The following is a 27,121-nucleotide window of genomic DNA, read 5'->3' on the forward strand; positions in this document are numbered from 1 at the left end:
AGGAAGGCAATTTCAGGCAGGGGAACAGTCTGAGCAAAACCATGGATATAGAAATTGGGCTTCTTTGTGGAACTTCAGCTAAATGGTTCAACTCCTTATGCTAGGCAAGTAGGAATACATTCTGAGAGGTAGGTAGGGGCCTGATAATGGAGAATCCTAAGTATCAGATGGAGGATTTTGGACTCGATATTACAGGTGGTGAAGAAACATAGAACACTCTTGAAAGTAATTAACTACGAAGGTGATTCCACAGGGCTTCAATAGAGATTGAAGGGGGGAAAGCTGAAGGATAACGAGACCACTTGGAGGCATGAAGAGATAATACTAAAACTGTGATCGTAGATATGGTGACTGACTCCATATAAGGGACAAAGAGAAAGTATAATAGCTAACACACATGATACTTTTATACTGTGTCAATTTTAATTCTGAGAAAATCCTAGAGAGTGGATATTATTATTCTGTTTCATTTGGGAGTACTGATGCCCACCCAGAAAGGTTAACTAACTCAACCAATGTTACACAGTTAGTAAGCGGTGCAGCCAGGATTTACACCCAGGCCATCTGGCTCCAGAGGCTATATTTTATTTTATTTTTCATTTTAAATTTATTTATTTTAATTGGAGACTAATTACTTTACAATATTGTGGTGGTTTTTGCCATACAGTGACATGAATCAGCCATGGGTGTCCCCTCCCACCTCCCTGCCCACAGAGTCTATATTTTAAACCAGTACATAAGATTTGGCTCTGGATTAGTAGGGACAGGTGATGATGAGGTGTGCTCAACTGAGAAATGATGGTTACCTTAGTTCTGGATTGAGTTTAAGTTGACAACAGGACATCTAAGAGAGAAGGCAGAACCGGCTCTTAGGTGATCCGTGTCTGTTAGACATGAACGTAGAGGATGAATGAATCCACAATGGAGAGAAAAGAACCAAGGGCCCAGGAATGATGAGAGTTAGAAAATAGGAAGAGGGGAGTAGAACTTAGGCTTTGCAGGTGGCGCTCGTGGTAAAGAACCTGCTTGCCAGTGCAGGAGATGTAAGAGGTGGGGGTTTGATCCCTGAATTGGGAAGATCCTCTGGAGAAGTGCATGGCAGCCCACTCCAGTATTCTTGCCTGAAGAATCCCATGGACAGAGGAGCCTGGTAGGCTACAGTCCATAGGGTTGCAAAGAGTCAGACATGACTGAAGCGACTTCTCATGCCCGCAGAGCAATTGGAAAATAATGTTTGGCTACAGAGAAGAACTGCCCTTGTACAGTATCTTAGAAGCCAGGCCAGGAAATATTTTACAGAAGTGAGAAATGGCCAAGAAAATCCAAGGAGATTAAGAACGGAGAGCCATCTGTTGGATTTTGAGTGGAGGTCATTAATAGAATCAGTTCTAAAGAGAATACTTCTATTATTTATTGAAGATCTCTAATGTACCAGGCTCATTGTATGTGAATATCTGAGTTTACCTTTAGAACAACACTGTAAGTCTGATATGATACAGAGGAAGAAACAGACGCTTGAAGAAGTAAAGTACCTCATCCAAATTCAGAAATTGACAGAGCTCAGATTAAAACTGAAGTTTAACCCTTCTCCCCCTAGATTAAGGCAAAAAGCTCCCAAACAACCCTCCCCACAAAGACTAAAGCTCTTCTAGGAATTTTTTTTTTTTTTAAAGAATGGTAAATGAATTGAAACTGATAATTTGACATGAAAACGTCACTGTCCTGGTTTTCCGTGGTCCCAAGTGAAATGAATTTATGTCTGAATTTGTTGACTATGACTGCACATATTTTTAGGAGGTGAAGGCATTATGTGTTAAGTTCTGTATGCTTCTCCCCAGCAAAGCATTCCCTCTGTTAGGCTCTTACTAATGCCCCAGAGCATGGCAGGTTGTGGTAGAGTGATCTGGAGCTTTTCTTGACCTGTTGGTTATGATCTCAGTCTCATGAATGCTCCACCTCTTTCACTACTTCAGCTGATGACTCACTCATCTGTTAATTTTTCTCCCAGCATCAACGAAACGAAGTAGTGGAGTAGAGAAACAAATGAAAGACAAAAAAATAATCTATGATCTGACAAGGCCTTTAGCCTTGCTGGGAATACTCGGGTGCTAATGTAAACTTTCCTCCAAGGAAGAACAGGGGTCAGGTTTATAGTTGATGTATTCTGTGTTCAAGGCAACTCAGAAACTTGCACGCCTAAAGCTACCGAAAGGATATTTAAAACGCTGACCGGTGCGTGATTAGAGCTGCCATTCCAAAAAAGCAATGATGAAACTCACCTTCAGAAAGCGTTCCGAACTTTGGTAAAAGCTGTTCTGTGAAAACTTTCCTTTCTTTACAGGTCTACATTTTTGCTCAGTGTACCAGAGAGATTGTTCTGTTTTTATTAAACCAAGCTTTATTCAACAGTGCTCTGTACCGGAGAGATTATAATCTAAGGGAAAAAAAAGTCATTATGCAGTTAAAGGGAAGAGCATAAAACTCCTTTGCCATCAAAAAATGTGAACAGGAACAGCCAGCAAGGTTGCTCTTTCCCAGAATATTCTTTTCTATTGATCATGTAAGGATTCATCAAGCATTTCTTCATAGAAAAGCTGATGAATCTAGATTTATGAGTGAACATTTGTGCTGGGAACATATGAAATCAGCAATCCAGGAGACTCAGCGGGACGGAGAAGAAGGAAGACTCAGGAAAAAAAATCTCTCCAGTGAATGAGGACGCTGCTTAGTGTAAATCAAGAGTTGGCTCTTATCCTTCACCCTGGCGCTTCCTGCTCAATTTTGGAAGTTAGCCAGTGTTGTAATTAACACTCCACCCCCACCATACCCCCATCCCACCCCTACCCCCTCTCCCAGCTTTTCTTAAGTAAGGAGAGTCAAATCCCCATCTTTTTCAGTGGTGAGGTCACTACAATAATGTAAAGCTCTTCCTTCCTGCTGGACCGTTTTAGGAAGTGTACATGATGTGTGGGCACTCCTGGGCAGCAATTAGGGTTCAGATTCCTCTATTTTGCCCTCTAGGTGAAGGCTGCAGACCAGGCACCCAGGGTGGCTTCTACTAAGTGACTGGGAGGGGTGGTAATGGCACTGCCCCATGTGGCCCACCAGCACTGCCTTCCTTCTTGGTCCTCCCAGAGACTTCATTTCTCCCACTTAGAGACTCTTATGAGTCCACCAAAATTCTGTCTCTAAATCCAACTCTATCCTCTGAGATTAGTAATGTCCATAACATGGAAATGCTGTTTTACTGTTAAATCAAAATGTGTAAATTTCTTTTTTTTTTTTACATTGAGGAGTAGTTGATTTGTGATGTTATATTAATTGCTGCTGCACAGCGAAGAGATTCAATTACACATATACGTATACATTCTTTTTTTTTATATCCTTTCCCGTTATGGTTTATCACAAGACACTGAATATAGGTCCTGTGCTATCCAGTGGGGCTTTGGTGTTTAGCCGTTCTCTGTGTCTAGTTTGCATTGCTAACCCCAAACTCCCACCCCATCCCTCCCCCACCTTGCCTGACATCAGCAATCACAAGTCTGTTCTCTATGTCTGTGAGTTTCTGCTTCTGTAGATGAGTTCATTTGCGTCATATTTTAGATTCCACACATAAGGGATATCATATGGTACTTGTCTTTCTCTGACTTACTTCACTTAGTATAATGGTCCCTAGGTCTATCTATGTTGCTGCAGGTGGCATTATTTCCTTCTTTTTTTATGACTAATACGCCATTGTATATAAAATACGTAAATTTCTTGAACTCTCCAAAATGAATATAAATGTGCTCTTTTGTTGGAAAATCCCATCATTTTGCATTACCAATACACTCTTCACTTAAAAAAATTTTTTCCCACATCTGTGCATTTCACCACTGACCAGCACTCTCCTGCCTTTCCTTCAGGTCTTTGTGGAAGCTTTGCTTCCTCCTGGATCCTCTGGCTAGGTTAGTCCCCTCTGTCATAAACCCTCACTCGTGACACTGTTCATTTCTCACGTTCATCACTCATGTAACACCGGCGCTTGCTTTCCCTTCCTGGACTGCAGGCCACGTGGGCTACAGGGCAGTGTCCATGTCCTTTGCCATCACACCCTCCACTTATAGCATGATATTTGGTGTCTGTTGGGCTCGTATGGGAAATAGCTAAGTAAACAACTTCAGACTCCCTTAATTAATGATTACCTTTAGCACTTCTACATTATAACCAAAAGTTGCTGTGCCCTCAGACTTTATAGGAATATAGAACTGTGCCGTGAGAGTAATACTTGTTATCGTTGTTCAGTTTACAATTGTTTTGTCCATTATCTCATTGAGTTCTTACAGTCATACTGTGAGGTTAGTAGGGAAGGCATTGCTGTGCTTGGTGTTTTAACTTTTTGTTTTATATTGAAGTAGAGTAGATCCAACCAGTCCATTCTAAAGGAGATCAGTCCTGGGTATTCATTGGGAGGACTGATGCTAAAGCTGAAACTCCAATACTTTGGCCACCTCATGCGAAGAGCTGACTCACTGGAAAAGACTCTGATGCTGGGAGGGATTGGGGGTGGGAGGAGACGGGGACAACAGAGAATGAGATGGCTGGATGGCATCACCGACTCGATGAACATGAGTTTGAGTGAACTCCGGGAGTTGGTGATGGACAGGGAGGCCTGGCGTGCTGTGATTCATGGGGTCGCAAAGAGTCGGACACGACTGAGCGACTGAACTGAACTGGAGAGTTGATTAACGATGTTGTATTAATGTCAGTTGTCCCACAAAGTGATTCACTTCTACATATACATGTATCCTTTTTCAAATTCTTTCCCCAGTTAGGTTGTTCCATGATATTAAGCAGAGTTCCCTGTGCTATAGAGTAGCTCCTTGTTGGTTATTCACTCATATCAGTCAGAATGGCTGTCATCAAATAATCCAGAAGCAATAGATGCTGGAGAGGGTGTGGAGAGAAGGGAAGCTTCCTACCCCCTTGGTGAGAATGTAAATTGGTGCAGCCACTAAGGAAAAAGGGTTTCCCTCAGAGCTCAGTTGGTAAAGAGTCCACCAGCCATACAGGAGATCCTGGTTCGATTCCTTGGTTGGGAAAATCCCCTGGAGAAGGGATAGGCTACCCACTCCAGTATTCTGGTTTGGAGAATTCCATGGACTATACAGTTCAGGAGGTCACAAAGAGTTGGACACAACTGAGCGATTTTCACTCACTCCACTAAGGAAAAAACAGTATGGAGGTTCCTTAAGAAACTAAAAATAGTGCTGTCTTTATGTAAGGCACGAAGGAACCGAACCTCAGGCAGTGTTCCTCCTCTGTAAACAGTGAACAGAGACTCACTTCCAGAGCCTGTGCTGATCCATGTCACCAAACAGCCAAATGGTTAGAAAGGCATTCCACCAGGGTTTTCCCGTTTACTTCCAGAAACTTGGTTTTTACCCTTTTAATTCAATTCATGTACAGTTGGGTCATTATTTTCTCTTTCCTCCCAATCAGTTCCACCAAGTCATTGGCACAAAGAGTTCAAACCATCTAAAATTTGGAGACCATCTAAAATTCCACTCCGCTCAATGTGGATTTCCCGCCCCCACCCTCCAATATATGTCACCAATGTCAGTGTCATTTTCTGACTGCCCACTGATGCATGACACCATGCCTCCACACAAAGGGCCCTCAACACAGCCTTTGTTGTGAGTTTACACCAATCTTACACCACAAAGTGAGCTGGAAGACCATCTACCATGAGAGGGCCCTGCAGGAATATCAGCAAAAAGGTTTGTCTTATTGAATGGCCATCGGAAGGCTCTTGCTGGATGAATTCCCACCGATCGGCATACGTGCTGCCTTTGCAATCCTGCCACTTGTGTGTCACATTACCCTGAGTAGACCCAGGTGTTACGGAAATACAATGTCTCATCATTACTTTCCGATTTCATTTCAATGAACAAGCCTGGGGTGTGCTGCTGAGGACTGTGGTGGTTTAGGGGTGAAAGTGAAAGTCACTCAGTCACATGCAACTCTTTGCGACCCCATGGACTATAGCCCACCAGGCTCCTCTATCCATAGAATTATCCAAGCAAGAATACTGGAGTGGGTAGCTATTCCCTTCTCCAGGGGGATCTTCCTGACCTAGGGATCAAATCCGGTGAGTCACCTGCATTGCAGGCAGATTCTTTACCATCTGAGCCACCAGGTACTTGAGTTATTATTGAATCCGCCTTAAAAAATTGCGTTGATGGTCATTTGCTGCTTTACCTGAGTTTGGCTTGGTTAGGACTGACAAACAACTCCAACCCGTCTTGTCTGCTGAAGATTCTCCAGGTGCCCTCCTCACTCTCCGTGATGATCTTTTGTGATCTGTGCTGGAGAAGACTCTTGAGAGTCCCTTGTACTGCAAGGAGATCCAACCAGTCCATTCTAAAGGAGATCAATCCTGGGTGTTCATTGGAAGGTCTGATGCTAAAGCTGAAACTGCAATACTTTGGCCACCTCATGCGACGAGTTGACTCACTGGAAAAGACTCTGATGCTGGGAAAGGTTGGGGGCGGGAGGAGAAGGGGACGACAGAGAACGAGATGGCTGGATGGCATCACCGACTCTGTGGACTTGAGTTTGAGTGGACTCCGGGAGTTGGTGATGGACAGGGAGGCCTGGCGTGCTGTGATTCCTGGGGTCGCGGAGAGTCGGACACGACTGAGCGACTGAACCGAACCGAACGGAGCTTCGATGTCCTCTAAGAATAGTAGGGTCCCATGGGACACAGGACTCATGTTCAGAGCTCCTCTCTTTCCTGTTGCTTCACATCCATATGATGCATCATATCTGCAGTACGCCTTGTGCCTTGTTTCTGTAGCTTCTATGGCCTTATAAATTAAAGGACTTGGATTGGTCTATAATTTGCTACCAGTTATAGTGTAAATTACACTAAAAACTTTTTAAACCGCCATTGACATGCCGATTACTTTTAATGTGTTGCACATATTTATACACTAGAATTTACAGGATTAAATGAAACCTGTTCCCTCCCAGGGTTTCATTCTAATATATATTAATGAAGGATAATCAAATAAAATGATTTGGCTCCTGAACTGATTGGTTATAAAAAGCCCAGTGTGAAGGGCGTCAACTTACACTACTTCTACACTACCTTTTAAAGCCCATTATTACCTCTCCTGGACAGTAAAGAAATAAATCAGTGGCTTTGTCAACGTGATGTCGCCATCACTTTGGTCTTAATCTTCCTTCTCTTCCATTCTGGGGAAGTGCAAGTGAACCAAATAACGTGCATATTTTTATTCCACGTGTATATTTAGTGTGAAAAAAGAACACTTCTCTGATCATGAATCTCGGATTTCTCCTGCTTTCGCAGTAATAAACGACTGGTGGCCTTAGTGCCCATGCCCAGTGACCCTCCATTTAATACCCGAAGAGCCTACACCAGTGAGGATGAAGCGTGGAAGTCGTATTTGGAGAACCCCCTGACGGCGGCCACCAAGGCGATGATGAGCATCAACGGTGACGAGGACAGCGCGGCCGCGCTTGGGCTGCTGTACGACTACTACAAGGTAGGCCGCGGCGCCCCGCCTGCCCCCGCCCCCGGCCCCTGGGACCGCCCCTCTCTGTGCGCAGAGAGGACAAACTTCGTCCCAGGCCGGAGACCCAAGGGTATTTCCACACTTCCCGTGGATCTCAGCCTCCTCCTGTCTCCTTGCTTCCCTGCCTACCCGCCTATGAAGCCCAACTTCACCCCTGCCCAGAGGGAGTTTTCCTTTTCGGATACCGGCTTCTGTGCCCTCTGTTTATAAGCATACATAGCATCTACATGTAATGCTTGCACGGCAGGAGACCTGGGTTTGATTCCTGGGTGGGGAAGATCCACTGGAGAAGGGATAGGCTACCCACTCTGGGGTTCTTGGGCTGCCCTTGTGGCTCAGCCGGTAAAGAAACCACCTGTAATGCAGGAGACGTGGGTTGGATCCCTGGGTTGGGAAGATCCCCTGGAGAAGGGAAAGGCTGCTGCTGCTGCTGCTAAGTCACTTCAGTCGTGTCCGACTCTGTGTCACCCCATAGACGGAAGCCCACCAGGCTCCCCCTTCCTTGGGATTCTCCAGGCAGGAACACTGGAGTGGGTTGCCATTTCCTTCTCCAATGTGTGAAAGTGAAAAGTCGCTCAGTCTACCCACTCCATATTCTGGCCTGGAGAATTCCATGAACTGTATAGTCCATGGGTTGCAAAGAGTTGGACACAACTGAGTGCCTTTCACATTTAATTCCTACTTCATATCATATTGCAGTGCTTCTTTGCTGCCGTTTTTACTTTAAGATCTTTGGTGAATAAAGAATAATGCATTGTGTGGCTGTACCATAATTTAGTCATTGCTGTTTTGGGGCATTGAAGCAGCTTTTATTTCTTATTTTATTATTATTTTAAAATTAGGTAATATGGGACTTCCCTGGCGATCAGTGGTTAAGACGGTGCTTCTATTGCAGGGCATGTGGGTTCCTTCCCTGGTTGGGGAACTAAGATCCCACATGCTGCATGGTGCAGCCAAAAATGAGTGAATTAATAAAATGAAATAAATAAATGAAATAATGAGAACCTTTATGTTTTTATTTATTTTTTGGCCGAACCCTGTGATGTGCAGGATCTTAGTTCCCTGACCAGGGACTGAACCCAGTCCCATGGTAGTGAAAGCAGCAGTAAAAGTGCCAAGTCCTAACCACTGGCGTGCCAGGGAACTCCCTAGTTTGCTTTTAGATATTCCATTTTATAAGAAACATCAGGATTTCTAGATTTTTCACTTTAGTAAGAAATATACTAATGAATGCTTTTACGGTAGACTTCTGCAGCAATTCCAAAATCTGTCTTCCTTTGTTTCACTGGGCACTCAGTATTTATTTTGAAAAACCCTTAAAATGAATGTAACTCACTTGCATTACAAAAATACTTGTCATGGGTACCTTCAAAACAGGAGTATTTCAGGAAATCGAACAATAAACATTGGTCTGCCTCTACTATAAAGGGCTATATCTGGTATGACCTGCTTCCTTAGAACCTGTGAAGTGTAAAAAGTCAACAAGTATTTACTGATTGAGGATATTGCCTGATTTGATTGTAAACACCTGGGCTTATGCTGGGATTGGCACAAAGGTGAAAATGGCTGTGTTTATTTTGTTGGTTGGGCACAACTCTTTAGAATAAGAACTAAATCTTCCTCTTGCCCTCTCCCTCCATCAGGAGAAAATCACACAGGAGGAAGTTTTCTTTTAGTTAAGCGTCAGTCTCGGTTTCCTACTTCCTTCCTGCATCCCAGTTCCTGTTTCCTTCCAGCAGTCTCCACCGTTGCAAGTTGTTCTGTCTCCTGTGTGTCTCCTAAACCAGAGTTTTCATGCTTTCCAAGGATCTCCCACCAACACCAGCACCAGTACCAACCCTGGCATTGACCTACCACCTCCAAGCCTGCCCTTTGACCAGCGTTCTCTAAAATTATTCATTCCTTTTCCAGCTTCCTCTAATTTTCGCTATTAAAACACTAAGGAGGGCTCCCTTCGTGGGGAGAGAAAATAAAATCAAGCCAAGTTGTGCTTGTTAGTCTCTCGGTTGTGTCCGTCTCTATGCAACCTGATGGACTGTACTGCCAGGCTCCGCTGTCCATGGAATTTTCCAGGCAAGAATACTAGAATGGGTTGCCATTCCCTTCTCCAGGGAATCTTCCCGACCCAGGGATCAAACTCGGATGGGTCTCCTACACTGCAGGCAGATTCTTTACCATCTGAGACACCAGGGAAGCCCCAAGTTGTGCTTATCAAAGATGAGATATTGGACTGGCCAAAAAGTTGGTTCGAGTTTTTCCGTAAGCTGTTACAAACATTTTGGCCAACCCGATAGAAGGTATGAGTCCTGTATTAAAGGTAGTGTTTTAATAGGGATAGGTTGGCCCATCCAGGCTGTTTTAAATGAGGATATTATTGACTCAAATAAATGCATCTTTTATGGTTAGAAAGTGCTGGAGAAATAAAGGAAAGGCATTCCAGTTGCACCCTTGCTGTCTGGGTTGACTTTTCCCCCTTGCTAAGAGAGCGGGAATTGGCAGATTTCACAGCTCTCTTGTGAAGGTGTACAATTCCCAACACGACTCGTGCCCTACAAAAAGGGGCTTTAACTTTGGGAACTGGGGTCCACATGAAAGGGTATAGGGTCTGATCTCCATTTCATGCAGGTAGGGCAGTTTCCTACACTGAACAGGAAGCACCTGGAAACAACTGAGCCTGAAAAACAAAGATGATTTCTTGGCAGGCTTTCTTTTCTTCTGTTTGTGGCTGTTTTATTTACTTAAATCCTTTTTCACTGAGAAGCTAATTTGAAAAACACAGGGATGATTTCTAAACGTTTTGGGGTGAACATTTTCAGAACGTATTGAGGATGGTACAGAACTTATCATGTTAGACTGTTTCATATTCTAGGCTGTTTCTTGAGGGTTTAGATTTATTAGGCTTTCGTATTAATACTTAATGTTTGGAAATGATCTCATCCCTAGAAAGAAATTGCAAAGCAATTTTTATTTATTATAAAAAATAGTTAAGCTTGACACTCATTAACCTTTAAAATCTGGTAACATATCATTAAAGTGACTGATTTAATCATTTGGGTCATTAAAACTTTTTGGTAACCTTTATAACTTCATTAAGCAAATATGTTAGTTTCATAAGACTATGAAGAAATATTAAGATAATTTTGAAGAAACATATTGTTCTTATTTTTTAAAAACAGATTTTGTATTCTATTACCATGAAATGGACATAATTTCAGATATCTTTATTAGATGACAGGTTTTTCATATTAATGAAAAAGAGAAATATACCTTGAAACAAAACCCATTAGTAATTTAGGAAAGAATTTAATTTCCCATAGGTTCAAAGGATAAAGTATTAGTAAATATGGTACCTAGATTACCTCTCTTTTTGCACATTATTAATATTAAAAGGAAAGTTGAAATTCTGCTTTCATAAATATTTTAAGATACAGAGTAGGGAGTTTACATAAAATTCAATTTGAGGATATGGAGAAAATGGAACCCTCCTACACTGTTGGTGGGAATGTAAATTGGTTCAACAACTGGAAAACGGAGGTTTCTCAAAAAACTAAAAATAGAACTACCATATGACCCCGCAATTCTACTCTCAGATATATACTAGGAAAAACCCAAAACACTAATTCACAAAGATATGTGTACCTCACTGCTCATAGCAACATTATTGACAATTGCTAAGATATAGAAGCAACCTAAGTGTCCATCAGTGGATGGATAAAGATGTGTATGTGTGTGCGTGCACGCATACATATACTGTGGAATACTAGTCAGTCATAAAAAATGAAAATTTGCCATTTGTAACGTGGATGGACTAAGAGGATATTACATTTAGTGAAATGTCAGAGAAAGACAAATGCTATATAATGTCACTTATATGTGAAATCTAAAAAGATTCATGTCAATGTATGGCAAAACCAATACAATAATGTAAAGTAATTAGCCTCCAATTCAAATAAAAAAGAACACACCAGTGAATATAACAAAAAAGAAACATACTCAGATATAGAGAACAAATTGGTGGTTACCAGTGGGGAGATGAAAGAGAGGAGGGACAAGTTTGGGGTAAGGATTAAAAGTGACAAACTACTATGTATAAAACAAATAGGCTACAAAGATAAATTGTACAACACAGGGAATATCACCAATATTTTATAATAACTAAATGTAGTATGATCTTTAGAAACTGGAAATTACTGTGTTGTACACCTGAAACTTACATAAGATTGTACATCAACCAGACCTCAAATAAATAAGTAAATAGTCATCACTACTTGCTCCCACCCCCCAAAAAAAACCCTCAATCTATAAACAAGTCTAAACTCCTACTGTTGAATTTGTATTTTCCAAGATTAATTTATTAATTTAGGATATAAAATATTTCAATAAAATGTTTTCTAAGACTGTGTGGACTAGCAGAGTTACATAGATCATTTATTTCCCACAAGCTGCACTATGTTTTTGCTTGAAACTTTAAACATTAAAGAATTAGCCTTGTTTCTAAAAACTCTGTGTGCAAATGATCATTTTCAGGCCTCAGTCATCCCTCTCTTGTATATGCTGGCAGTAAAGTTATAACAAAGTTAAATCTACTTTGAGAATGGACTTTCTTTCTGTAGTAAAGTATTAATGGAAAAAAAATTATAGATTCTAATTTTTTGACTATAAACTTGGGGAAGTCAGATTACTGTAGCAGTTGCTACTGCAGTATCATTTAAATTCTGTAGTCTTTTTATACCTCTTTGGAAATAAAAATCGATTCTTTTTGTAAAATATACCATTTTCCCCTCACTGCTAAGGTTGGAGTACACCACCTCTCTGGACAGTAGAGAGAGGAATGTGTGTGACACGCAGCAGGCACTCAAAAGAAATGGTGGTCCCTGTCCTTGGAAACTGCACAAGTGTACCTCGGTGTAATCCTTTATCCACTACAAAGTCTTTCCACCTGTATTTTAAAACTGTCCCCATAGGATCACTGGAGTGAATCCAATCAGGTCTTTTATTTTCAGCTCAGGCAACTAAGTAGAATTTACAAAGGTCCCAGGGCAATCCTGTACATGCCCAATTTCTATGTCAGTGGGCTATCTCAGTTAGTTCTTAGGCTGCTGTGACAGAATATCACAGACTGGGGGCGTTAAACAACAGAGATTTATTTTCTTATAGTTCCGAAGACTGAAGTCCAAGACCAAGGTGCCGACAGTGTTGGTTTCTGGAGAGGCCTCGCTTCCTTCCCGTCTTGCAGATGGCTCCCTTCTTGCTGTGGCCTCACGTGGCATTTCCTCTGTGCACACATGCTCCTGGCATCTCTTCCTCTTCCTAGAAGGGCATTAGTCTTATCGGATTAGGGCCACACCTTTAGAAACTCATTTACCCTTAGGTGTTCAGTCACTCAGTTGTGTCCAACTAAGTAGCCCCATGGACTAGCCCCCCAGGCTCCTCTGTCCATGGGATTTCCCAGGCAAGAATACTGGTATGGTTTGTCATTTCCTACCCCAGGGGATCTTCCTGGCACAGGGATCAAACCCACGTCTGTTGTGTCTCCTGCATTGGCAGGTAGATTCTTTTCAGCTAGTGCCACCTGGGAAGCCCCATTTAATGTTAACCACCTCCTTAAAGTCCCTGTCTCCAAGTATAGTCACACTGGAGATTAGGGTTTTAACATACAAACATTAGAGGTATACAATTCAGTCCATAACACTCTACCCTGTTTAAAAAATGCTTTAGTGGAATCCATTTGAAAATAGGCTCAAAACTTTAAAATATGCATTTGAAGCTTAAATGAAGTCTATTATAAAAATAACCAAAATGCTAGAATTTGTCATAATTTAAAGACTCAGATACTAGCCTAGTTCTCTATTCGGTTCAAGCTACTCACCAACAACAGCTCTGAAGTCAATTGTGACCTTTTGATTAATTGCAGGCATGACAGAAAAATATGACAGATTTCATTTGTTATTTTTATGCGGTTTGATTTACTTTAGCTTACTTTACTTTTCCTCTGAAGAAGCTGGTGATTCCTAATCATCTGATTCTAGCTCTGGTGAAAATAATTCTTCCCTGGCCAGTTGGTTCCTCTCTGTTCTGTTGACCTGGTGCTGCTGGAAACTAAGATGTTTGTTTGTTTGTCTAACCATTTGGTCATCCAGTTATTCATCCATCCATCCAACATATGCTAATTCACCACAACCTTCCAGCAGTGGTGATAGATATTAGGGGGCTGGGTTGAGTATCCAAAGGCAGATGGGACCCTGTTTAAGACCTTAGTGAGGTCACAGTCCAGGACGTCTGTAACAGTCCCGTAAACCATAACCACAGTGCACGGCAGTAAATACTGTGAAAGTGATGGGCTCCAGGTGCAGTGAGGAGGGTGTGCCAGCCTTCCAGAGAGCTCAGGTTTTCCAGAGTTGTGCTCAGTCGCTCAGTCATGTCCGACTCTTTGTGACCCCATGGACAGTGGTGCTAGCGGTCAAGAACCCGCCTGCCAATGCAGGAGATGTAAGAGACCTGAAGCAGTGCCTTTTCTACGGGGAAGCAGAGGAGAGTTTTTCAGGTAGGCATATGGAGAGGGAGCATTTTAGGCAAAGCAAACAGGAGATGAGAAAACGTGGGAGGTCAAACTCCAGGATGCATTCAGTGAAATACAAGGACTCAGCCTTGCTTAACTGTGGAGGCGAGTGAGGGGAGGGTAGTCAAGGTTGGTTAGGAAGGCAGCGACTCCTTCTGGAAGTGACCAGGCTGGTGGGCTGGGCTTTATTCCCCCAAAAGGGAGTGCGAGGCTAGGTCCATGGTCTTGTTTTTTGCTAGATGAATGAGTGAATAAATGATTTAATAAATATTCATAAGCTTTAGAAATTTTTGAAAGAAATCTGTTTATTTTTAATTTAAACATAAAGCCTTTTGTTTTCAGTTTATATACATTATATAGAATGGATAGAAGCTTAAAGGAAATGAAATTTCCTGTAATTTTTATATTATATTCTTTGACATCATTTTCTCTATTACTGAAGGATTTTGAACATTGGCCTGGTAGATTAGAGAAATGATTTATACATGTTATAGCAACAGCAGCAGCAGGGAGATAGATTATGAGCAGAGAATCCAGTGAACAGGTTGTTGCGATTGTCCAGATAAAAAAGAATGAAGCCCTAAAGTAAGACCTAATGGTAGCTCTTGCCTGGGTCAGCTTTTGTGAGCTTCTTCCTAAATCAGCCACTCTATTTAGTCAGTCATGCAACACAGAAACAAAGCAGTATGTTCAGGAGATCATTGAGTATTTGTTTGAATAAAAGTTGGCAACTGCTTCTGTTTGTGTGTGTGTGTGTGTGTGTGTGTGAGAGAGAGAGAGAGATTTGATGAGAGAACCGTATAACTAGGATCATAATAGCTCAGTTGATTCTCAGATTAACCAAGGCAGAGTACAGAAGAAGGGCTTTGGGGAAAAGGATAATTGTATGTTGAGTTTGAAGCGCTTGTAGGATCTTCAGGTAGGGATGTATGGTGGTGAGTCTAGACTCGAGGAAGGGGCCTGAGTTCAGAGGTGTCAGTTTCTCTAAGGACAGTCTTTGGGAAGCCAAAAGTAAACATGGTTCAGGGTGGCCCAGACGGGAGGGAGAAACTCTGAAGGCACGGCGGGGTCGGACTGAAAGCTCACTCTGGTTCTTCGTAATGGAGCCAGATGGATTTGCAGGGACTAGTGAAGGAGAGGCGAGACCAGTTAAGCTGATGCAGCACCCCAGGCAGAAGAGGCGGGGGCCGAGCCAGGAGGCAGGCCTTCACGGGGAAGTGGGTGGATCTGAGTCACATGAGCTTCAGTGTGATGTCTTTAAGACTCATTCATATTATAGCATGAATCAGAATTTCATCTTTAAGACTGGGTAATATTTCATTGTGTGTGTATGTGTATATATATATATATATAAAATACACATTGTGTTTATTCAATCATCTGTGGATGGACATTTGAGTCATTTCCACCTTTTGGCTTTTGTGAATAATGCTGCTGTGAACATGGGATTGTTTGGTATTTAAATTTTGTGATTATCTGTCATCTTCAGTAGATGATAGGACTTTTGTTTTATTCATTTCGTTTCTTGTTTAGCACGTAGTAATGCTGCTACTCTGTGGACCCTCAACATTGACATGTGCATGAAGGACTTAAAATTGATTTACTTTATTTTTATTTAACAAATGCTTATAAATTTCCACACTAAGTGCCTTTAAAAAATTAAGTCTTCCAATTTTACTAAACACCCTGTGAGGTATAGAACTACCACTATTCCTTTTTTACATTTGAGGAAACTGAGGCAGAGTTAGTTTGTGATAGAGCTGAGATTTGAACCCAAACGATCAGGTTGAGGTCTGGACTCTTAGTCACCCTGCTGTGTCGCCTCCCTCTCCCAGCTGGCTGGGCTTGCAGACACATTTGGGTGAGTGGAAACCATCCATGAGGATTGCAAGAGGAGTCCAGAAAAGAGAGACTTCTCATAAACACTCTTTTATGTCAAAATAGTGCAGGGTGCAAAGGTGTGTGGCTAGAAGGAAGATCTGGAGATTCAGGGAAGAAACAAAATTGAAAAACAAAAAAAATCAAAGACATCCAACCAGCCAAACAAATCTAAACCCACTATTCATGTATTTGGGAACTGTGGTAGAGATAGAAAAGCGATCCATAGTGCCATCAGGTGATTAGATGATGCTCAGAAACACGGCTGGTCAGGGTGTCCCTTCTCTCAAGGAGCACTTTTTCAATAATCTGTCAGGTAATGTGTTGGCACTGTAGTTGTGAAGTCCATAATAAAAGTGCACTAGGCTGCAGTCCATGGGGTCTCGAAGAGTCGGACACGACTGAGCGACTTAACTTTCACTTTTCACTTTCATGCATTGGAGAAGGAAATGGCAACCCACTCCAGTGTTCTCTCCTGGAGAATCCCAGGGACGGGGGAGCCTGGTGGGCTGCCGTCTCTGGGGTCGCACAGAGTCGGATACGACTGAAGTGACTTAGCAGCAGCAGCAGAAGGGTGGAAGGCAACCGTGAGCTATGTAGGGAGGGTGGATAAAGGTGGCCCAGGTATTAGATATTGCCTCACCACTGACTGGTGCGGCCCACTACCCAGTTTGCCCTTCTACATGTCAGCCTAGAGGCCCTCATCACAGTGGAGGGTCAGTCTCTGTTCTTTAATGGGATACTTGTAGCTCCAAGGTGCTTTCTGTCTGCTCCGGAGCACAGATGCCCTTTCCCCTCATCTGCGCCCACCCAGGGTGGGGAGGACTCAAGAGGTGCTCAGATCCAGCGATAACTGCCTGTGTCAGCAGAGCACAGCAAAATCAGGATTGCTGTGACTTTACGTCAGTCAACACCGTTTTGTGTCTGGTCCACTGTCATTGCTACCCAGGCTTCTCACCTTCAACCATCTCCTGGCCACTGCAAATTTGCCGCCTTTCTCCAGAGAATGTTCCATTTCATTTTCTTTGCTTATGCTGTTGTTAAGCTCTCTGCACAAGGTCACAGTTGCATCTGTGTAAGTCTGACTGATGGTTGGTCATGCTTTCAGGTTCCTCGAGACAAGAGGCTACTGTCTGTAAGCAAAGCAAGCGACAGCCAAGAAGACCAGGATAAGAGGTATGATAATATATTCAGGAATATGCCTGACTCTCCAGATAACTCCTTTTTTATGTTTTTGACAACAATAGTATTAAACTATAATTTTGTTCTTGAGAGGATATGGGAATTAAGAAGCTTAATGTCTGCTCCCTGTCTTTGGGAGCCTGGACCAAAACCGGATTTCTCAGTTGGGAGAGCAAATTGTAGTTTTTGGTTTTGCAGTTTGCAGAGGTTCATCAGTGTCTTCCAAGGAGGCTGCAAATCCCAAGAGACAGAGGTGATATACTGGCAAGATAGCCCACTGCTAGTGTGAACTTTTCTGTTAATTCAGTGGCTGTGTAACTGTGATGAGGCTCTTGAGGGAGTGAGACATTTGAAGATGACCTTTGGTAAGGGGAGAGGAAGGAGGCCAGGCTGATCTCAGTCCAGGGAGGAGCTGGTAGGGAGCCATGGGTGGCAGAGGACATTGTCAGGGTGCAGGGGCAGGAGAGATGTTAGGAAACCATAGGTAACACTCTTTTCCTTCAATCCTGAATTAAGAACCAGTTGAAAAACAAGACACAGATTGAAATTAAAAAGGAAAAAAAAATCAATTTTATTTCTGATGAAGCTAATTAGAGAATGTGATTTTGAATGGGCAATTTGTAACATATCAGTATTGACTTTGATATGACCTGTCATCCAGTCCCAGGGAGGACTTCAGGCCTCCCTGAAGGGACGTATGGCCTGGCCAAGGTGACTGGAGTGTCTGTCCCCTTTCTTTGGCCAAGATGATCCAGACATAAAGAAGGACCCATAAAGGTCTGAACCACCTTGCTCAGCTACTTCTCCCAAAGTAACTCCTGAACACAACCAATCAAATATATCTCTTCCCTGCAGAGGAATGGAGAAGCCACAGTGCTTTTCTGTTGAAGGGTTTTCCACTTGGAAACATGAAGCCAAGAGAAATGAAGTCTCTTACTAAATCAGATGTCAGAATCTTTCCTGCCCTTGATAGGAACTGCTTGTGACCCTGTGATCTTATCATGTGACTGGCAGTGGGGACCACCCGCCAGCCAGTGGCATTGTGCTGTGTGTCACCTCCAGGGCACACCCCCAGCAGAAGGTCAAGGCTGTCTGCATATGATTTGCTGTTCCAAGGGGATCTTCTGGAACTTGATGATGCTTTGGGGACCCGGGCACTAGTCAGGTGCAGTGATAACAGGGAGAAAGAGGCTGATACTCTTCAGGTTCAATAACTTTCTTCCATCCACTCAGTATTTAATAAGTTAAAGAAGTTTAAGTCCTACACCGGTAATCACAGCAAGATTAGGGATGCAGGGGGTGGAGATGGGGAGAGAAATGAATCTAAAATGTGTGCTCCGTATGTATCATAACAGATACAAGAGGCCATGTTTTGGTAAAGTATCTTTTAAAGCAACCTTAAAGACTGACAGCTGCCCATTGTATTTTAAAGGCCGTTTTTATGATATCTACGGAGTGCCTTAAAAAAAACTGGCAGTGAGATATAGACAAATTACCTTGTATAGACTAATTATGACTTTGTAAACTTCTGGTTCAATGTAATTTGGAAGGATATCATTTGGTCTGCAGTGTACTCATGAATTAAGGTGCCATGGGCTGGCATAATATCATTACAAATGTTTGTATACAGAAGTCACCACTTTGAAAAGGACATGACTCCAATTTTTTTTTTTTAAGAGTATATTTTCATGCACCATTCCTAGCATTGCACTTTTTCCTCATGTTATAATGTTTGGTTCAATTTTAGATTCTATTGCAAGTGAGTCAGTATCTCACAATTGCTCTTAACTTTGTTCAGATCACCCATTTTTGGGGATGACTTTCAAAGTTCTCTGGCATCAGCTTTTAAAGTCAGTGCTATCTGCAGAGGCACTGTTACACATTACAGGACAGTGCTGAGTCTATCATTCCCTTGTCTTGTGGTAATGAAGATTCAACTATATTTGCAAGACTCTATTCACTTGCTTATTTATTTGTTTATAAGAATGCCCAACATATTTTGACTTGTGTTTCTTGTTTAGAATCCAAGTGTTTTACATGAAATACAGACTTAAGAAATGTGGACTGAAATGGACTCTGACGCTAGAGGAGTTGATTAATTTAGAATATTTTGGCCAAGCCAGTAAGACCATGCTTGTGCAAAGCCCAGAAGTGTGAAAAAAGTAGATAATTGCTTTGGTAGCTATTGAACGTAGACCAACCCTTTACACTCAACTTGCAGGATATTATCCAAAGGGTACTGCATAAAAAGAGTTCGGGAGATTCTGGGTTACAATTAAACATTTGGAGGAACCCCTGGGGGCCTTTACTATGTTCATGGCTGTGACCCACCAGGGTGGTCTTGTTTTGGCAATAGTGTCTTTTTTTAAAAATATTGATTTTATCATGGACTCCTTTCTTGAGGAACATGTATTAACATGCCATGTGATGTTCTAAACAACAAGGTTTAGCAAATACTGATATAAATGGGTGGTCTGGGTTTTGGCATCATCCGCTCACTGGATTCAGATTAAACATAATATCTAATTTTCACTGTGCCTTAGACACAGATTCATTGTATTGATTTGGCCACGAAAGCAGGTCATTACTGAAAGCCAGAATGTTTAGACTCGTGATTTTATTCTTTAAGGGATTCCTTTCTAGAGTGGTTTCTTTAGGTCTGTGACTGACTCAGAGAGGTTCAGGTATTTTTCTGTTGGCTTTGCTCATGAGGAGCCATTTTCTCCCCAAGCTTCACTTTGAAGTTTTATCTGAAAAATCAAAGCTAAAAATACCAAGCCCTGTTTGAGAGTTAGGCAAGTTCAGAGGCCAGTTGACTTCCTTTACAGAGAGGAGCCAGGAGAGCTCAAGTCTTAGAAGAACCAATTTTGTTCAAATATTTCTCCTGATGAAAAATGCCTATAAACCCCAGAAAGCACCTGCTGGTTTAAAAAAAGCAGACACTGGGGACATGGCTGCATACAAAACATGCATTTTCTTTCTGTCATTCAGGATAATCTATAAATAAGTAAGAGATGGCCTCAAATCTTACTAACTACTAGGAATTTGTTAGTAAAATCATTTTGCTAACAACAGTGCTCATTTAGTAAGAAGTTCCTCTTTGCTTCTGCTCTCACTCAAAGCCCTGCAGTATAGATGCAAATAGTTCATCCTATCCTGGTAAGAATTAATTTTCTAAATCCTTTCCTTTCTCTTTGTACCAGTCAGGAGGTGTGAGATCTGAGAGCTCTTGTCTTACATAAGCCCAGTTACACCCCTTCCTTAAGTCCTGATAGTAATTCAATGCTAAGGATATCAATGAGCTCATGGTTTTTCTCAATTTCGTGAAAATATTTTAATGACAAGTTCTCATTATCTTATTTTTATCTGCAAAGGGTTTAGCCTGCAGAACAGTGAAAACTATTCTTCCCAATTTTCTCCTTCAACCTATTGTTCTGCCCCTATTTTTTTAGTTACTGTGATTTTTTAAAAATTATTTTTAATTGAAAGATAATTGCTTTATCAGTATTTACCAGTACCACAAAACCAGTATTGTATTTGTTTCTACCAAATCCCTGTGTTTTTAAAAAAGGCTATTTAATTTTTTTTCTTTTGAAAGCTTTCAAATATATTCATAAAGAAACGGTGGTATAATGAACCCCCAAAGACCCATTCCATCCTCCAGATTCAGTACTTGATAACTTTTTCTTACACCTTATTTATTCTTCACCATTTCTTTCTTTCCCTTCTTTCTTTTTAAAAAAATTTTTATTGCAATAGTATTAAAAATAAGTTCCTGGCTTACTTTATGTCATTTCACCTGTAACATGACATATTTAGAGATCCATATCATTTGATATGGATCTCTAAATAAACATGGACTTTTTATTACATAATCTCAAAATCATTATCACATCTAAGTGAATGAACAATACTTCCTTAACATCAGCTAACTTTCAGTTCATATTTGATTGTCTCAAACATCCCATTGCTTCATAAATACCTCTTTGGCTTTTTAGATCGGGATCCAAACAAGATCTGCTCTTCCTATTTGGTTCTTATGCCTTTTAAATCTCTTAACCTAGAACAAGTCTCCCACCTTTCTTTCTTTTTTCATGCCTCTGACTTATTGAGGAAACCAGGTCTGTAAGATGTGTGATATCCTGGTTTGTATGATTGCTTCTTTTCAGTGGTGTTTAAATTATTCTTCCAGCTCCCGTATAGCCTAAGAACTGGAAGTTAGATATAAAGCTTGGTTTAATTTAGGGTCAACATTTGTTTTTTGTTGAGCATTTTCTAGGTGCATGCTACCAGGAGGCACATGGGGGTGGTTGTCCTACTTCTGGTGATGGAGAGATCCATTTCATTCCATTGTAAAGTTCACCATCAATTTTTTCCCCCCTAATGCATTAGCATCCACTGATTCTTGCTTGGATCAGTTATTAGGAGCTGCGAAATGATGATTTTTCTAATTCTATCCTGTTGCTGGGGGGCGGGTTTCAATACACAGAAACTGTCTTGGCACAAGTGAAGCCCAGAGTAATCTGAGTGGAGGAGAAAACCGAGTGCAGGTCCTGAAGACTGTTCCGGTGAACCTTTCCCTAAATCAAGACCACCTGGAGAATTCCAAGCGGGAACAGTACAGCACGAACGTCCCCGAGAGCCCAGCCATCATCCCCGTATCAGGAATCACAGTGGTGAAGGCTGAAGATTTCACACCGGTTTTCATGACCCCACCTGTGCACTATCCCCGGGGAGAAGGGGAGGAGCAACGCGTGGTTATCTTTGAACAGACTCAGTATGGCGTTCCGTCCATGGCCGGCCATGGCACCTACCTCAAGGACGACCAGCGGAGCACCCCGGACAGCACTTACAGCGAGAGCTTCAAGGACGGAAACGCAGAGGTGAGTCCCTGGCTCTTACATCAGGAGCCCAAAGCGAAACCCAGAACCCACACCTAACTTTTTCACTCTGTTGGCTTAAAAAAAAAAAATAAATTCTTTTTGGCTGCATTGGATTTTCATTGCTGCATGGGGGCTTTCTCTAGTTGCGGTGAGTGGGGCTACTCTCTAGATGTGGTGCATCGGCTTCTCATTGCGGTGGCTTCTCTTGTTGAAGAGCACGGGCTTTAGGGGACCCGGGCTTCCCTAGTTGCAGCGAATGGGCTCTACAGCACAGGCTCAATAGTTGTGGCCCACGGGCTTAGTTGTTCCACAGCACGTGGGATCTTCCTGGACCGGGGATAGAACTGATGTCTCCAGCATTGGCAGGTGGATTCTTTACCGCTGAGTCCCCCAGAGAAGCCCTTTATTTGCTTTTTATGTGGGATGAGTGAATTCAACTGTGAGTTAATGGTTTGTTTTTTTTTTAACATGTTTGCTTCTTTATAAACAGATTTTATTAAAACATTGGTCTGGTTGTGTGGAGGACTATTCCTATTTTCCTGACTCTGAGATGACAGATTCCTCTATTGGCTTTAGCTTTAGTCTTAAAATCAGATATTTGTGAAGAATAGAGCTGTTTGTGTGGAAGTTTCCTACTTTTTAAAGTTTTCACCTTGACTTCTTCTAGTTTGTAACTTTCCAAATGGCAGCCAAAGGTGTTGCCTGCCCATCATTTTTTAAAAAACAAAACAACTCTTCTTTAAAAACTTATTTATTTTTAATTGAAGGATAATTGCTTTACAATATTGTGTTGGTTCCTGCCATACAGCAGCATGAATCTGCCATAGGTGTACATATATCCCTTCCCTCTTGAACCTCCCTCCCACCCCACTAGGTCATGGCAGGGCACCAGGTTTGAGCTCCCTGAGTCATACAGCAGATTCCCACTGGTTATTTTACATATGGTAGTGTATATGTTTCCATGCTACTCTCCATTCGGCCCACCTTCTCCTTCCCCGACTGTGTCCACGAGTCTGTTCTGTATGTCTGCGTCTCCATTCCTGCCCTGAAAATAGGTTTATCAGTGCCATCTTTTTAGATTCCATATATATGTGTTAATATACAATATTTTTTTCTCTTTCTAACTTACTTCACTCTGTATTGTAGGCTCTAGGTTTATCTACCACATTGGAACTGACTCAAATGTGTTCTTTTTATGGCTGTGTAATATTCCACTGTGCATCTGTACCACAGCTTCTTTATCCGTTCATCTGTTGATGGCCATCCACAGGTTGCTTCCGTGCCTTAGCTATTGTAAATAGTGCTGCAGTGAACAGCGGGGTACATGTGTCTTTCTCAATTCTGGTTTTCTCAGTATATATGCCCAGTAGTGGGATTGTTGGGTCTTATGGTTTTATTTTTATAAAACTAGTTTTATTCCTAGTTTTTAAAGGAATCTCCATATGCTCCTCCATTGCAGTTGTCTCAACTGATATTCCCACCAACAGTGAAAGAGGGTTCCATTTTCTCCACACCCTCCCAAGCATTTATTGTTTATAGATTAAGACAATATAACTTTTTAAAGACCTTGTCTGATGAAAACTCAAGGAAGAATTGGTATTATCAATAATAAAGTGTATGTGTACTTTGCACGTTGCAGATAGATTCTATGTGTTCTTCTCATGTGCCCAAAGAATTTACAGAAGCAGTTGATCTTTGCTTGCAAGTTTGTTTTAAATTCACTTGTTTTAAGGGCACAGTTTGAAAATTTTGTTAATTGTATCCAGTTGTGTAACCAACATCAGAATCAACAGACAGCGTCCACAGACAGCGTCCTCATCCTAAAGGTCTGAACTTGAAGCCCTCCCCTCCCCACTTGCTCGTGGCAAACACTCACCTGCCTTCAGTCACTATAGTTTTGCTTTATCTAAAATTTCATATAAATGGAATGATGGAGTATGCAATCTTGTATGTTGTCTTCTTTCATTTAGTATAATATTTTTGAGTTTCATATATGTTATTGGTTATATTAATAATTTGTTTCTTAAATTGCCGAGTAGTATTCCATGGTTAGCATATATCACAATTTATTCACCAGTTGGTGGATATTTGTTGCTTCTAGTTTTTGGCTGTTATAAATAATGCTGCTGTGGACAATCAGGTTTTAATGTGGATGTATGTTTTCATTTCTCTTGGGTACATAACTGTGGCTGGACTTGGTGGGTCATCTGGTAAATGTGTATGTAGCTTTATATGGGTCATGTGGTAAATGTATGTGAAACACTGTTGTACAGTATTTCAAGGTAGCTGTAATATTTTCATTCTCACCAGCATTGCATGAGGATTCCCCTCTTCCACATCCTTGGCCAAGCTTGATACCACCAATCTTTTTAGCTTTACTTTAGTATATATGTGATGTTGTCTCATTATGGTTTAAACCTGCATTTCTCTGATGTTTAGTGATGTTGAATATTATTCTCTGTGTTTATTTGACCACTCCTATAACTCCTTTTGTGAAATATCTGTCTCGAATAATTTGCCCAGTTTCTAAATTGGGCTACTGGTCTTCCTTTTATTAAGTTGTAAGAATTTCTTAAATAGTATAACCCTTGACCAGTTATGTTTTGCAATTTGACGGCTGCTTTATTTAACTATTCAAACAGCAACAATATTTAATCTTGATAAAGTCCAATTGATCAATATTTTTCTCTTAGAGTTTATGCTTTTGATGTATTGTTTAAGAAATCTTGGCCTAACCTAATGTCACAATTTTTTTTTTTCTAAATATTTAATAGTTTTTACCTCTTGCGTGTGGGTTTATGATCCACTCTGAGATAATTTTCATGTTGGATACTAGAAAAGTGTTGTCCCATTTTTTCTGTGTTGACATCCAGTGTTCCAGAACCACTTGTTAAAAAGGCAATATTCTCTCCGTTTAATTGCCTTGAGATCTTTGTAGAACATCAGTTGCTGATATAATTGTGAATCACCGCTCCAGTTTTTGACTTGGCATATGTAATGCTTTTTTTCTTTTTTTAGTTTGTGTCAGCTTCTTCCACATTTCCGAGCAGTGACTCTGTATTTGAGTCAGTGGTCACTGACATCTCATTTTGCAGTCCACCTGGGCCAATTAAAGACAATGGCCGAAGGAGAAAACTTGTGATTTTTTTCTTTCTTAAAGAGGAGTGTGGTGGCAGTATATCAAATACTTGCAGCCTGCTGCCCGTTTAGTTGCCAGTAGGACAAACTTCAGCCATGTGAGGCTGACATGGTAACCTTAAATAATAATATCTTAAAATAATAAGCATTTGATGAGCACTTGCTCTGTGCTGGGCATCATTCTATGTAATATGGACTCATGCAATCCTCCCAAAACTCCCATGAGGTAGATACTATCATTGTCATTTCTATTTTCCAAATGAGATGCATAAGGGCAGCTGTGAACATACCACAGTAAGTGGCAGAGATGGGACTTGCCACAAGCTGTTGGTCTCCAGAGCCAACGTCCTTGACCGTTACCTCTGTATTCGGAGACAGCGTGGGGCCTTCTGGTTCTCAGGAGCTCCATTGCTGAACACAGCGCCTTACCCAGATGTGTCTGTTTTTTAATGTGAGTGTCCTTTACCTATGTCATTAGCTGTTTCTCATCTTTCATATGACAATAAGAGGGACAAAAGGGACCAGCTCTCTCCAGCGTTGGTAGGGGCTCACAGTAGACAAGTCACACTTGCAGCCCTTCCTTTCGTGACTCGTCATTCCTGAATGCCTGCTGCTTTCCATGAACTTGGGGAAAGAGCAGAGCGAGACGGGATAAATTCGCTGTGCTCATCAGGCTTCCATATTTTTGGAGTCCTGGTAGCTTTACGTCAAGCGTTCATTGTCCTTGTAGTGAAAATGTTATCTTCAGGTCTGCTTCTTTGGCTTCCTGTGTGGCTTCAAATCATCAACAAGCTTCTTCTCCCAGCTCCCCTCTCCTTTTTTTCCCTATTATTACTGAGGCGAGCGGGGGCTGCTTCCTAGTTGTAGAGCATGGGCTTCTCATTGCAGCATCTTCTCTTGCTGGGGAACACAGGCTCTAGGTGCGCAGGCTTCAGTAGTTGCAGCACGCAAGCTTAGAAGTTGCTCTGAGGGTTGTGGGATCTTCCCAGACCAGGGATTGAACCTGTGTCCCCTGCATCGGCAGGTGGATTCTTAATCACTAGGCTACCAAGGAAGTCCCCTTGTTCCTTCTTTTCTTTTTTTTCAAACTGAGCAAGGGATCTTGTAGGGTTTTGGTATTGCTGAATATTTGATTTGCCCTCAAGCAGACAGGGGTGCTTCTGTAGGGAAAAGCAAATCACTCCACAAAGGAATGTGAGGTGCATACTTTTTCACTAAAGGGTTGCTACTAATGTTCTTCTCACACAGTGCAGAAATATTCCATTGGTCACAGAAGAGTCCATGGCTGTGGTCCAATGTCAACGGAGCCGTCACCCTATTTGGGGGATCTGTTATCAGTTGTGCTTATGTTGTAAAGAGGCTTATGAAAGGAAGCTATTGTATTCGGGGTTTTATTTTGAAGTGAATAAGAAAGCAACTTACCAGAAACGACATGTGAAAATTATTTCCTTTGAATTTAGTTTAGTTGCTCTCCTAGTCTTGGAATCAGTGTTTACATTGCATAAGGTAATGTGACATAAATTAATTGAAATGATCTATCATGATTTTCAGCCATGACATTGTCAACAGGTTATAAGATTAGGTGATTTCAGAGTGATTTCATCAAGTAAATTTCACTAAGGAAAATTTGTCTAAAACCTAGTACTTCCTTTAGGCAAACTATTAAAATCCCTACTACTTGTTGAATTAGCAAGTTTCATTTGTTATTATTACACATGACTTCTTCTCTCTGTAGATGTGTGTGCATGTGTGTGAGTGTGTGTGTGTGAGTGTGCGCGTGTGTGTGAGTGTGCGCGTGTGTGTGAGTGTGTGTGTGTGTACTGATACCAAGGAAGGGAGCAATTTGGTACAATTCAAGCCAGTAGCATTAAAAAATTATTTAATGAATTTATTTAACTAAT

General features: G+C 41.5%; 1 protein-coding gene across 5 annotated transcripts in view; it reads left to right on the forward strand.

Annotated features, from left to right (window-relative positions):
• The window catches only part of GRHL2 (grainyhead like transcription factor 2), a 175,193-nt gene that overhangs the window by 37,705 nt on the left and 110,367 nt on the right, over positions 1-27,121 (forward strand). For all 5 annotated transcript variants that reach the window (XM_055432073.2, XM_055432071.2, XM_055432072.2 and 2 more), the window contains exons 2-4: positions 7,355-7,550; positions 17,126-17,193; positions 21,689-22,082. In XM_055432073.2, the coding sequence (XP_055288048.1) occupies positions 7,383-7,550; positions 17,126-17,193; positions 21,689-22,082 (630 nt within the window). In that variant the 5' untranslated portion in view covers positions 7,355-7,382. The remainder of the gene's footprint in view (positions 1-7,354; positions 7,551-17,125; positions 17,194-21,688; positions 22,083-27,121) is intronic.

The sequence above is a fragment of the Moschus berezovskii genome, chromosome 16 (genome assembly GCF_049115385.1).
Source record: "Moschus berezovskii isolate FMDL1 chromosome 16, NW_MosBer_1.0, whole genome shotgun sequence".
Lineage (NCBI taxonomy): Eukaryota > Metazoa > Chordata > Mammalia > Artiodactyla > Moschidae > Moschus > Moschus berezovskii.